Raw genomic sequence first — 14,610 nt, forward strand, 5'->3', positions numbered from 1 at the left:
ATTCATTTAGTGAGTAAATGGATGACTTTTTAAAGTCATTCCCCCCTCCCCCCAAGGAGATAAACTTGTAGAATGTAGAGCCGAAAGAATCACTGTAACATCTAGCCAAGCCTTTTTGTTTTTTTACTTAGGTGGTGGATCCGCTTAGGTGATGCATTTGGCTTAGGGGTCCCACATAGCAATGACTAATCTAAGACTGGTACCCCCTGATGCTTCTAAAGCAGCACTATTACCACTGGTTCCACACATTGGAAAGTAAATGAAAACATATATCCACACAAAAACTTGTACACAGATGTTCACAGCAGCATTATTCCTAATAGTCAAAGAGCAGAAACAACGCAGATGTTCATCTGTTAATGAATGGTTAGACCAAATGTGGTATAGTCATACAGTGGAATTAGTTTGAAGTAAAAGTAATAATGTACTAATACATGGTACAACATGGATGAACCTTGGAAACAATTAGGCTAAATAAAGGAAGAATGCCATATATGATTCCATTTACATGATCTATCAAGAATGGGCAAATCCAGGAGTTCCCATCATGGCTCAGTGGTTAATGAACTTGACTAGTAACCAGGAGGGTACGGGTTTGATCCCGTGGGTTAAGGGTCTGGCGTTGCTGTGAGCTCTGGTGTGGGTTGCAGACGCAGCTCAGATCCCGCATTGCTGTGGCTGTGGTGCAGGCTGGTGGCTACAGCTGCAATTCGACCGCTAGCCTGGGAACCTCCGTATGCCACGGGTATGGCCCTCAAAAGACAAAAAAAAAAAAGAATGGGCAAATCCATAGAGGCAAAAAAGTGAGGGGCGCAAGATGGAGAGACATAGCTGATGATGGGTATGAAATTTCCTTTAGTTACAGGGGAATGAAAATGTTCTAAAATTAGATTGATTTTTTTTGTTTGTTTTGGGCACGCCCACGGCACACGGAAGTTTCTGGGACAGGGGTTGAACCTGTGCCACAGCAGCAACCCAGTGGCTGCATCGGCAATGCTGGATCCTTAACCCCCTACACCACAAGAGAACTCTTAAAATTAGATTTATTTTTGTTTTGTTTTAGGGCCATGTGTGCAGCATCTGGAACTTCCTAGGCTAGGGGTTGAATTGGAACTGCCACAGCAACAGCACTGCAGGATCCAAGTGACGTCTACGACCTATACCACAGCTTACGGCAGTGCCGGATCAGTAACCCACTGAGCGAGGCCAGGGATCAAACCCATGTCCTCATGGATACTAGTTGGGTTCTTAACCTGCTGAGCCATAATGGGAACTCCTAAAATTAGATTCTGAATGATGGTTGTATACTCGGTAAGTATTTTTAAAAAACACTGAATTCTACAGTGGACAAATTGTATGATATGTGAATTATATCTCAAAAAGCCTGTTAAAACAAGTCTAAAATACTTTTATGGCAGCTCAGGACTAGGCATCATTGTTGCAGATGTTGGTTAACCATCACTGTTAACTAAAAGTCAGTTTTTGCCAGTGTATTTTGTGAAATCTATCTCCTGACATGTTACCAGTACTTCATGGAAAGAGGTTCTGTGTCCAAATACATATGGTAAATGCTGAGTTAGACACAGTTTAACCAGTATTAATGCAGGATTTCTCAGAGCCTTTGACTTGCCCTTAGAAAGGAGATAAACAACAAAGTGGCCAAACTTGTCTATCCCATATCCCTGCCCCCTCAATCAACCTTTTGTTGAATATAGACACACTAAAAAATATTTCTTTAGGTTAACAAGGAAAAAAATGTTGGGTTTACTCTGTAGCACTTTTAATCACAGCAGCTTTGTAAAGTGGATATTATTATCCCTGCCCTTCCACCCCCTGTTTGCACATGAGGAAACTGAGGCTTATAGAAGTTAAATGATATCCTGTAATCACAACAATGACAGAACCAAGACTCAGAACCCCTCTAATCCCTCAGCTGCCTTGTTTCCCCAAATTCATTTGGTTAAGGATACTAATTTAAAGTGCATGAACGTGGATTTTAGAAACAGTCCCATTCCAGGTGGGACATAAACAGACATAAAGTGATTCTAGTACTTAACAACCTAAAATTTGTTTTCTGCTAATTATATTTATTTGTATATAACCTTTCTGACCTCAGTAATGCCAGGTAAGATCTGCACGAGATGTATTTTTCCTTTTCTTTCTCTTTTTTAGCCATCGTATTTTAACTGAATGTGCTGCTCACCTTTCTAATGAACTGCCTTGAGTAATTGTCCCCTTGTAATATTCTTTAGTTCACTTGAGTTATCCTTACGTATTTCTAGTTAAAGTATGGAATTGTAATAAAACAGTTGAACATTATTCAGATGTTTTCCCTGAGATTTGACTTTTTAGATGCTAGCTCATTATAGATGATCCTATGAATGGCATTTTGGGGTATAACTGATGAGGCCTAGAATGTCTTTTTATGGATATAGCTGTATCTTCACATAAAAAAGTTAGCAATTTATTTAAAAGATGGATTTCATAAATGTTTCTTCATATGATATTTGTTTATCTGGTATTACTCTAACCTTCCCTTTATTTCAAACAATGTAAAGATTAGTATCATAAATGTAGTTGAAATAAAGAGTCTTTGTGGATGTGTTTTTATTATGTACTCTTATGCTACTTACTTTGTAACAGTTTTTCTAATTTCAGAACTTTTTAATGAAACAAATTAACTTTGATTTTGACAGTAGTTACTCATAAGTTAATTGACATTGGTCTCTTTATGGCTTTCCATAAGGCCTTTCTGGAGCAATGCATTCTCAAGTGTTTCCTCACGCTCATTTTGGTAGGTGGCCACAACTAATACCTAGATTTGTGTGGCAATTTGTCTACCTGCTTGTGGAAGCTTCTGCTAGTGTTCTGGATCCCTGCATGTGGAATTAGTTTTTTTTCCATGTTTTTAAAATGGAGTGGGCATGGATGTGTGGCATTGAGAATACATTACATTTAAAGTTCCATGAAAATCCTTTGTAGTGATCTGTGTTTTAATATTGAAAAGCATATTGCTTACCTCCATGGTCACAGTAGATGTTAACAGCTTTTTCAATTATTTTTCTTAAGTTTGAATTCATAATACTTTGAATGATATACCTTTTCGATGTACCAAACCATTTTACCACATTCTTCCATGGAGTTTGGTTTTGCTTAACTTTTGCTTTTTAGTGCTTTCTTAAAAAGTGATTTGTCAAAGTTATGTCAGTGCATTGATGTCTGTTCTGAAGCCCTCCTGTTTCCCTTGCAGTGTGCTTATTCTTCTTTAATTCTCTTGCTTTCCAGTGGCTTATTTCCCCTTTTTTCTTATCAGTAATAAAATATAATATTTAAAATTTGATAGTCTAATTAGGTTCATTGAGGAAAATTACAGTTATTAAATTTAGCATTATGAGAATTAACTTTGGGCAACATCTATGACATGATTTTTAGGTTTTTTAATTGAAAGATAATTCTGTGTAGCAATTTTAGTGTTAATTTCTGTGACTTTAATCAGCAATCAAGTTGGTATTTTTTTTAAATCAGGGAATTATGGTTTTTTATAGCATCATACTGAAAATATTTCAACATGTAATTACTGGTATTCTGTATTAAAAGCAACATTATTGGCTCTTAGTTCACTGAGAACTTTCCTACACCATATAGTTGAAGGTTCTGTTTTGAAACTTCACTAGCAATAAGCAATATATTCTTCTCCTGTATGTATTTAATGTGAATGTGTAATTCATAAATGAGGAAGTGATGGCAGTAAACCACATATGTAGCTGTGGTTCACACAAGAATTTCCGCAGCCTGTGAATGAATGCCTTTATTCTGTGTTCAAGTAATAGTGGCTAGATGTGGCAGTGGAGCAGTACCACCTTGGACAGTGTCATTCCCCTGCATTGTCTCTTTTAAGAATGCTTATTTCACTTTCTTTTTAATTTTTATGTGCTTTGCCTTGATTTCTGTTACTCATCAATCCTAACTTTCCTTACACTCCTTATCCAAAGCACTCTTCATTTACTTTCCAGAAAAGGAATGGGAGTCCATATATTTTCATTTTAGTTGTGTTAGTGTTTTTATTAGGACCACTTCCCAATCCCTTTTCTTGACTTTGGTTACAAAGCTGCATAGGGCCTCCCTCCAACCCTATTTCTCCTATTAATTTTCGTGAGCTATTTTGCAGAGATTTTAAATATTTCTTCTAGGAATACATATATTAAATTACATTATAGCAGACAATTCACTAGATACAATTAAATATTTGACTGTTATTGTGTATAGCAAAACGAAACTTAAAACAAAAATGTATGCACTAGTATACATATGAATTGCATGGTGGTTGGCTTTAAAAGTAGACTACTGTTTAGAGTCAAACTTTATGTAATTTGAGAAACTTTCTTATGATTTCAAACGGTATCTTTATTAGTTTCATTCTGGTTATTGATTTCAGGAGAACAGAATTTTATAGCTTATTATGTTAAACTCTGTGGCACTAAAACTTAGTACTAAGTTTGTTAGTTTTGGAATTTAAAATATATCTTATTATTTTTAGGGTAAATATCTATTCCTCTAAGTATCCATTCCTATAATGTTGAGTGTGAGCACCAAAACCTACTCTTTCGTGTGTAAGTGATAAGCTGTCCTTCCTCCTCTCAGCAGCGACCTTTGGCACTGCATCAATGAGCATGCCTGCAGGGTTTGGGACTCCTGCTCCCTACAGTCTTCCCACCAGCTTTAGCGGCAGCTTCCAGCAGCCTGCCTTCCCAGCCCAAGCAGCTTTCCCTCAGCAGACGGCTTTTTCTCAACAGCCCAATGGTAAGATCCAACCTTTGGCTAGCCGAAAGCCCGCTTTTGGTATCCTTATATATCGTAATGTTACGTGTTTGGACCAAAAGACTTACCGAAAGAATGCGATAGCATTATCTACTGAATGTTGACTGCTGAAATATAAAAGCCATTGGTAATTTGGGCCTCAGAAAATTAAGTGATTTTGTAAGTTTTTGTAACCAGATTACAGATTTAGGAGAAACCAGAGACTAAAGAGTACTTCTTCTTTCTCAGAATCTCCAGGGTCTTTCTTATTAATTTGACTTCTGAATTGTAGCATGCCTCTTGATTTTAGAAGGATGCTTTATAGACCTAGAATGTTTTTGCTTGTTTTGCATTGGAGAACTGTTATTTCCGCTCCATCTTGTATACATTTTTGTTTTTGTTTTTTTGCGAGTGAAATAGATTAATTTTCCAAATAGGTAACTGTATTGTGTTTAGAGTTTGTTACATGTTTTCAGAAAGATTCACTTGAGACCAGTTTTTGTTGTTGTTTTTGCTCATTTCGCTGATTTGCCGAAGTCTAAAGTCCCTAGTTTTGAAGATTATTCTTGAGTTACAATTACATATTTTCTTTTTTAAAGAGTGGTTAGATAAAAATTTGGAGATATGATCCATGGCAGAGCCATACAGGTGAAATATTTCCTAAGGAATACTGTGATAGTCACATGGAAAACACTGTATTGTCTTCACAGTTCCTCTCAAGTCACAGGCTCATCCATCTCTCAGATCTTTTGTCAGCAATTTACATAGTTGAGGCAAATTAGAGTTTGTCATTGACTCTGGAGAGTCAGTGTAAGCTCTTTAAGACATATCATTGGAAATTTGACTGGTAGTTGAAAGAACGTGAGACTCAACAAGGTGATAGTAACATTGATTGATTATTTATTTATTTATGGCCACACCCAAGGCATAGGGAAGTTCCCAGCCAGGGAATGAATCTGAGACTCAGCTGCAACCTTCACTGCAGCTGCAGCAACACCAGATCCTTTAACTCTCTACACAGGGCCGGGGATTGAACCCGCTTCTCTGCAGCGACCCAGGCTGCTACAGTTGGATTCTTAACACACTGTGCCACAGTGGGGACTCCTAACATTGGTTTTGTTTTTTTTTTTAATTTTTAATTAATTTATGTTTTTATTGTTGCTCTGGTAGGTATTTTTCTCTTTATGAAGCTTTATGAGCACCAGATTGTCTCTCAAAGGTATGTTTATAATTGGAGATTCTGTTTTAATAAGGTGCAGGTTTTGCAGCATTTGGACAAACAAAGCCAGTGGTAACTCCTTTTGGTCAAGTTGCAGCTGCTGGAGTATCTAGTAATCCTTTTATGGTAAGTGAGGTGCAATTTTAAGCACTTTAAAAGTTGTTGCATTGTTTTCACTTTGGGAAAATCAGGATGTGATTCCTCCTAGATGCTCTTTGGTCTTATAGCGATGTGATGTCACAACTTTGTACAAATTGAGGCAGCCATTGTGCACAAACCCTTTTTTGACTTAAGAAAGCACTCATTTGATTGCAAAGCATTGACAGTAAGGTATTTTATTTGTGAAACTCACCTGCTTTCTTGTCCAAATAGTATTTTCTGCAAGGCTGTAGATTTAGTAAACAATGTGATCAGTGGGTCTTGGAGTCAGAAATTTGGTTTGAATCATAAATGTAATTTCTTTTTAGGGCAAGTCCCTTCTTAGAATCGGTTATGAGACTTATATGAAATCATGGATATAAAAGGCACAGCACAGTGCGTGATACCTGTAATTTTATTACAGTATGCTGCTAATAACAATAATGAATAAACATGACTGCCAATAATTATAAAATAATTCCTAATCTAAGTAACATGTGATTAAATATGATTTAATTAAATAACGTAATATTTTTGTATTTTGCCGACACACCACTCTTATTTGTCTGCTTATTTGTCTTATGTTTTCCTTTAGACTGGTGCACCGACAGGACAATTTCCAACAGGAAGCTCATCAACCAATCCTTTCTTATAGCCTTATATAGACACTTTACTGGAACGAACTTTTACGTGGTCACAGTACATCTCTCCGCCTCTTGCACTGTTGTCTTGTTTCACTGATCTTAGCTTTAAACACAAGAGAAGTCTTTAAAAAGCCTGCATTGTGTATTAAATACCAGGTAATATGTGCAAAACAGAGGGCTCCAGTAACAACTTTTAACCTGTGAATTGGCAAAAAAAAGTAGCCGTATCATGTATATTAAAAATTGGCTAATATTAAGTTATTGCAGATACCACATTCATTATGCTGCAGTACTGTACATATTTTTCTTAGAAATTAGCTATTTGTGCATATCAGTATTTGTAACTTTAACACATTGTTATGTGAGAAATGTTACTGGGGAAATAGATCAGCCACTTTTGAGGTGCTGTCATATATCTTGGAATGAATGACCTAAAATCACTTTAACCATTGCTACTGGAAAGTTACAAAGTCAAAATTGGAAGGTTTTATTCATTCTTGAATTTTTCCTTTCTAAAGAGCTCTTCTATTTATACATGCCTAAATCTTTAAAAATGTAGAGGGATACCTGTCTGCATAATAAAGCTGATCATGTTTTGCTACAGTTTGCAGGTGAAAAAAAATAAATATTAGAAAATATGCTATTGTTTTTGTGTTCTTGCTGCAATGCCTTTACCAAAGTGGCCTTAAATATGAGTAGTGAATTGAGAACATCTTGAATTCTTAAATTAAAATTTCAGAAGACTTCTAGTGACTAACTTTTATGTCTAAAGAGAAAATTTTATAAAAAGGCCATGTAGAAAATTTTATTTAAAACTATGACTGCTATATTCAGGAGTATGTCAGTGGTAAAGCATTTAAATGTAGCTTGTTAGATTCACCATAATTCTTCTAATTTCTTTGCAACTCCTTAATTTTGTGAAAATTTGTATATATAAAGAATTTGCATGTATGTGTATTTACAAATTTTTTTAAGTATCTTGAATTCTCAGACTGCAAAAGGCTTATTTTAACTATTGATTTTTTTAAAAAAAATTGTCTTTGAATGTATTGGAAGCAGACATGCATTAACTGTGACATGATTGCACCTCATTTTTTTTTTTTTCCTTTGTTTGGACAGAATGATATTAATAGGACATTTGTTTATGTTCATTTCTAGTGGGAAAGAAACTGGAACCCAGTGTTACCTTGAAGTTATAGAAAACTTTGTTTAAAAAGGCAAGGATACTAATGTTTAGTTATATCTTTATGTTAATATTCAAATGAATTTGTTTAAATATTTATATAATGCCTCATTCATCCAGTGATAATATAGCAATCTCAATCAAAACAGAACACAACTGAGAAACCTGTAATAGTTTTTTAAAAAATGCCTTTGAGTAGCCCACATAAGTCACAAAATCTATATGTTAGAGCTCATGTGTTTGTTCTTATGTGAGATTTTGATTAATATATTTCCCAGCCCATAGCATACTAGCAGTTCAGGAGTGATGGCTTGAAAGGAAGGAGACAGGAAAAACCATTAAGAGCAAACACTGTTGAAGACCTGTTAGTGTAGCGACAGCCAGCCCCACTTAGAGGACATTACTACATTGCATCATCTTTTGTTAATTGTCTGTTACTGTGACTCTGTGTCACAAGAAAAGGTGAACTTACATATATAAATATGTGATACATGTTTGAAAAGCTTTCTTATACTGATTAAGATTGTTTTTAAGTTTTGGTATTAAAAGAGGTGAACATCAGCTTCCTCAAATATTATTTATTCATGTTGAATACCTTTTCCAATGGTGACTACAGGAGTTGTTTTCATACTATATTAAAATCCGTGTAGATTTTTAGACTTGTTGAAACATTGCTGTCCATTGTGTATCTAGCTGAATGTGTGGTATCTGAACTATGATAAGCAAGGAGACTGGGAAATCTCTGCCCCTTTTCGGAGCGGAATGCCTCTTTTAGAATTAAATGAATGCTGCAAAGGTCTGGGTGTGTGTTGGTGTATACTTGAAATGTCTCTACATTTTTGGAGTCACCCTCCAGCCCCCTTCTCATGGAGGGAATACACAAAATGTCTTGGAATTCCTATCTTTAGATTGTATTGGGTCCCAATCAACTCATGTACAAAGTCGTGCTATACAATTGTAGGTCGTTACTCAGTTAATCCACCAGGCTTTCCATCTAAGAAATAAGTACATTAAACACTTATTAAAATAATTTCAAAGACTATTTTTTCTGGGTGAATATAGAGGTTCGTAATGGAGTGGGAACTCTCGTTGACTTTAAATGAGTGTTTGTAAAATGGAGGTGTCTAGTATAGGAAGTGAGCCAGCTTTCATATGAATTTATCTCTTCAGTTAGGCTTTCACATTCATAGCTGCTTCTGGTTTTATATGACCGTCAGACTCGTGTTGAGTACTGAGGAGAAAATACTCAGAGGTGGCAAGGATGAAGACACAAGCTTCCCAACTTTCTAGTTGAATCAGATCTCTCCTGCGTTTGCTCAGGAAAGAAAATGTTCTTTTCTTTTAGGGTGGCAAATTTTATTGGTAACTTTAAAGTCATATTTTTATTCTCATTTTTGTGAAAGTAGAGATTAGGTAATCATTTTCTTCCATAAAATGATTCCTTCTGTAAATTTGGAAAAGCCTATCAGTGCTTTCTTTACTCGAGAGTTGCCCCTGCTCCTAGCATACCTCATCTTTGGTGTACGGTTCTTGTAAGTTAGTAAAATGAAGAGGGTAACTAACTGGCTGCTTTCAGATGAGATCAGGCGTGTTGAGGGTGGTATGGCCATAGACTCATTGGCTGCTTTCATATCACAGTACCACCAGCAGTTCTGAAACACTTTGGTCTCAGGACTTCTAAATTATTGAAGATCCCCAGAGAGCTTTTGTGTATGTGGCTTGTGTCTGTCAGAATTTGCTATATTAGAAATTAACACTGAGATATTTAAAAAACATGTCATTTAAAGATAACAGTAATAAGCCCCGTTACATGTTAACATAAATACATTTTGATGACAGAACTGTTTTCCAAAAACAGTCAGAAGACCATTGTTTTGCCTTTGTGCATCTCTTTAATATCTGGCTTAATAGAAGCAGTGGGATTCTCATACTGTCACATTGCAATTCTTTTCATATGACATGGCATGTGGGCACTGGAAAATTCCATCATGCACTTGCGAAACCACGAATGGAACAGACATACAACATTGTAGTATTATGAAAATAGCTTTGACCTTGGGTTTGGGGGACCCTCAAGGGTCCTCAGACCACACTGAGAACCGTTGCACTATACTTTAAATTTGTGTGTTTCTGGAGCAACAGTGTTTAGTTGTAGGGTAAATGTACTACGCCCTCAACTTCTAAGTGTTTTTGTTGGCTTGGTGGGAAAAATCAAAATTTCTGTTGAAATTGCAAACTTTTACAACATCGTTTTCTGAGTTTTCTTCTATTTTTATTTGAATATATTTCAGTAATGATAAAAGTGGTGAATATCTCCTTTTTTTTGAAAAGGATATTACAAGTCCTGACTCGTAGTTATTGGTGTTTATTTTGGAGTTATTTACTATTCTGACCACTTTAAAATTGCATAATTGGTTTGGGGGTGCCATCAATAAACTTGCTGAGGAAAAATTCAAAATGAAGAATAGTTTCTTATTTCTTTTATGTTTGTAGGTAATAAGGAATTTCAGTTTTGTTGTGTGTGTGTGTGAGTGTGTGTGTAATTTTTTTAAATGAAAACTGAATTTTATTAACAAACACTGCTTCCCTCCAAGTAGTCAGCTACAACTAAAGGAATGTGTTTACTTCTTAAGGAAGATGATGTTTGCTGCTCCCCCCACCCCCAAGCTTTTTATACCTTGTCCATCTTTAGAGAGAGCACTTGTTGCTTATTTAACAAAATATTTTTAAATTCTTTTGAAGACATAGTGACTTTATAAAAGGTAGTTTACAATACGTAATCACCACAAGCGCTGGCTGTGTTGCTATTGTTGGCAATACTGCAAAACACTTTGCCGTCCCCAGGCACGCCTGTGCTCTGCTTCTTGGGCCTCTTTGTCCCTGTGTTTGTCCTCCTGTCCTGAACTCCGTGTTCAGAGTGGCTTGCCTCATTTTTGGCCTCCACTTGCAGTCTCAGACTTACATCAGAAAACTAATCTCTAGGGGACCTTATGAAGATACATTTTTTTAAAAAGTCATGACTTCAAAATAAAATGAATGGCGGCCTTTATGGGGTGTGACCTAACAAGCTCTTTCAGTGTATCAGAAACTTGCTAAATGCTTTTCTTTTGTTCTCTCATATAGTCCCTAAAGTGGACTCATACTTAAGGGTGAAAGAAGCAAAGCATAGGCTAACAACAGAGCTTTTGCCCTAGGGAGCAAATATTTTATTGTCAGATTAAAGTGCTGTCACATTTATGTGTAAGTAGGTATTTTTTTTTAAATCTTAGGAAATTCTAAGAGTTACTTTCTATATTCTATATATACCCAATAAAACCTAATCATTTTAAATTTGGGTTCTATGTATAATTTGATGAAATCAATAGTTTATTTTAACTCTACAAATAAATTAATGGGGTGATAAGCAGGTCAGGTTTTAAACCGGAGACATCTGAAGTATCACAATGACTCCTATTTTGTGAAACATCCCAACTTTGATAAAGTTTGTGCCCTTGACAGTAGTAAAATTTACTTTTATAGGGATGTTGTTACTAAAGTTTGTACTGACCTAGTGTATTAAATTTGTCTTCATTAGTTAAATTTTTCTTTGTATATTTTAAAACATGTCTTTCACTAAAATTTTTATGTGGTAGATTTGAACAGGTGAATATATGACCATGATGTAATCCAGTGCTGTGCTGGTGGGTGTTTTTCTCTCATGAGGAACTGCTGTTCTTTAGTGTTTATTGACATTTGTGGTATAAATACTCTCACCATGGCTGAGTTCACCTACCCATCTGATGTCATTAAACGTGCAATTAGAGAGCTGGCTGGAGTGCCAGCTCCAACACAGCCCTGATGTGTCATTCCACAACTCACTTCCTTAAATTTATTGTTTGGTGATTATATCCGATCTTTGAAGAGCCTTCTGTTTTATGTTAATTTAGCAAGCATATGGACACTAGTTTATTTCTAGAAGCGTACCTGGGCACTAGGGTTTTTAATCTGGAAAGACCCAAGCAAGTGTTGTGAAATCTGGTTTTAAAAAGTTGAGTTACTGTGCGAATGTAAAGGTTGCACATTCATGGCAAATACTCTGAATTCTCTCTGCAGTTGTGTTGTGTTTGACCCTTGCAGTGTTTTGAAAACTTGGATTTTGTACAGCTCGAAGAGTATTCACATTCAAGGTGGCCACTAGCCTACCACTACCAGTTTTTTGAAGCCTCGGGCATTCAGATGCATTTTAAGGCCTCTGAATTGACATAGCCTTTGTAGACAGAAAAGGGCGTTTCTTTTATTTTTTTTATTTTATTTTATTTTTTTTTCCTTTTTTTTTTTTTTTGTCTTTTTGCTATTTCTTTGGGCCGCTCCCACGGCGTATGGAGGTTCCCAGGCTAGGGGTCGAATCAGAGCTGTAGCCACTGGCCTACGCCAGAGCCACAGCAACTCGGATCCGAGCCGCGTCTGCAACCTACTGCACGGCTCACAGCAACGCCGGATCGTTAACCCACTGAGCAAGGGCAGGGACCAAACCCGCAACCTCATGGTTCCTAGTCTGATTCCTTAACCACTGCGCCACGACGGGAACTCCAGAAAAGGGCGTTTCTTATGTCACCTCTTAACTCTTCTGGTTTTGGGGTCTTAGAGGATTTGAATTTATATTGTCATTTTCTGGTGAAGACTTACACCAAAAATGTATTTCTTTTCAGACCTGCTTGCTTCTATGTATTCTGCTTATTTTATGCCAGTGGATAAGAATTCAGCGTATACATCAGTATATTTTTGAAATCTGTGCTTGTCCAACTCACAGGTCTGTGGAATTTAATGAAAACAGAGTGCCGTGATTCAGGCTTTTGGGACAAGGAAAAGTGATCCTGGATATAAGTGGTGATTTAAATGCCCATTGAGTAATGTTTTAATTTGTTCTCTGAAATCTTGAGAAGATGTTATCCAAGTTACAGTGCAAACAGTGAGCGTTACAACTTCAACTAAATTCTCAACATTTTCCCTCAGTCTCAAGTGGAGGGACAGAGGAAGCAAATACGCCAGGAAGCCTTCTAATTTTGACTAAACAACCATTAAATAAAAGGCATCAAAGGATTGTGACTTGATGTTAGTGTTTCATAGAATGCTATGGATACAATCAGGTTTTTTAAAGACTTTAAAGGTTTTTAATATGTTACCATAAATAGTACATGTTTATGATGTTTAAAAATTATGCATTGTACAAAGGATGTAAAGTGAAGAAGCTTGTCGCCTTCCTGTGACTTGATTCCCACATTCCAAGGAAATACCGTTTCTTGTGTTCTTGTATAGGCTGTCAGAAATGTTAACGTTTATTTTATATACCTCTTTATATGTGTGTGTGTATGTGTGTGTGTGTATGCCTCTCACTGTCCTCCCTTATTTTAAATGTATGGTTTTATAAAACTTGGTTCTCTTTGTTTTAACTTGATTATCTTTCCATATTACCACATCCAGCTCTAACTCATTATCTCCTAATGAAGCCAAGATACCAATATATGGATGCCCCTTTTTGAAGAATATTTGTTTATATAGTTTTTCTGCTAAAAACAGTGATACAATGAGAATATCCTTAGGCATATATGAAGGTTAGTCTTGATTCTTCCTGACCCTTAAGTCAATAAAGTAGACATCATTCAATTTTGAGTCTCACCTGCTGATTGATGATGAGCTTATGCTTCCATTAGGAAATTCTTCCATTTAAGGAAGGAAAAATATCCCTGAAATTGACTCTCTCAAAATAGGATATTTGGAAAGGCCTGTGCGTTTTAATTGAACTGTGAAGGCATTCTATTAGTTCATTGAAAGAGTGTGAAGTTCACATCCAGTTGGTACCTTAATTTTCCGTGACCCTTAGAGTTTCTGAAAGTGCAGTTTGAGACTTACTACTCATTGAGATTGTGCCTTTCCTTATCCATATTAACTTAGAATGTACCTTATTTTCGAGAATGAGAACGTAAATTTTAATTTGGCAAAATCTATTTTGGCACAAGTACATGGTTCATTATTTCTTCAAAAGTAGTTACTTTTGCCTTAGAAAATATTTAGGTAATAACTGAAAGTTATCACAAGATCAGGGTCCAGAGAATTTAACATGTATTTACCATTAGTCAAGGACAGGACTTGCTTTCAGGAATAGTTTATGAGAAATTAATCTCAGCCCTAATAGCTGCTAGAGAAAGTACCTTAGCACTTAGGGCTGGAAATAGTGAGAAGAGAATTTGAAATCTGAAGGAAAAAAAAAAAAAAAGAAAGCAAGCCCCTTTTAGTCAGCAGGGTATGTCTTGGAAGATGTGTTAATATGCCAAGATTTATGAAGACCAAGATGGATTTAGGTATTGGACAAAAACAGGTTGATTTCAATTTTCATCTTAAATTTATGCTAAATAAATTTTTGGTTAAGTTCTTGTTCATTGTGAAATATCGTTGGAAGAATTGTTTCAAAATAAAGACTCCTGAATTTGTGTACCATTTGAAAATAGTAGCCTCTTTAATTGTCGCATAGTGTGGAGCATTGCGGGAGCAACTTTTTCTCCCCCTTTTGTCACGCACATTACTCTTGCCAAACAGCTTGTGCATTTCCTTCCAGCCTGACTTTCTGTTCCATTAGTTATACATACAACGTA

General features: G+C 36.1%; 1 protein-coding gene across 12 annotated transcripts in view; it reads left to right on the top strand.

Annotated features, from left to right (window-relative positions):
- AGFG1 (ArfGAP with FG repeats 1) overlaps positions 1-14,270 on the top strand; it is an 81,977-nt gene extending 67,707 nt beyond the window's left edge. For 2 of the 12 annotated variants that reach the window (XM_021075860.1, XM_021075870.1), the window contains 4 exons: positions 2,747-2,794; positions 4,642-4,800; positions 6,051-6,142; positions 6,750-14,270. In XM_021075860.1, the coding sequence (XP_020931519.1) occupies positions 2,747-2,794; positions 4,642-4,800; positions 6,051-6,142; positions 6,750-6,809 (359 nt within the window). In that variant the 3' untranslated portion in view covers positions 6,810-14,270. The remainder of the gene's footprint in view (positions 1-2,746; positions 2,795-4,641; positions 4,801-6,050; positions 6,143-6,749) is intronic. The other 10 variants (XM_021075864.1, XM_021075872.1, XM_021075866.1 and 7 more) reach the window with 8 other exon arrangements.

The sequence above is a fragment of the Sus scrofa genome, chromosome 15 (genome assembly GCF_000003025.6).
Source record: "Sus scrofa isolate TJ Tabasco breed Duroc chromosome 15, Sscrofa11.1, whole genome shotgun sequence".
NCBI lineage: Eukaryota > Metazoa > Chordata > Mammalia > Artiodactyla > Suidae > Sus > Sus scrofa.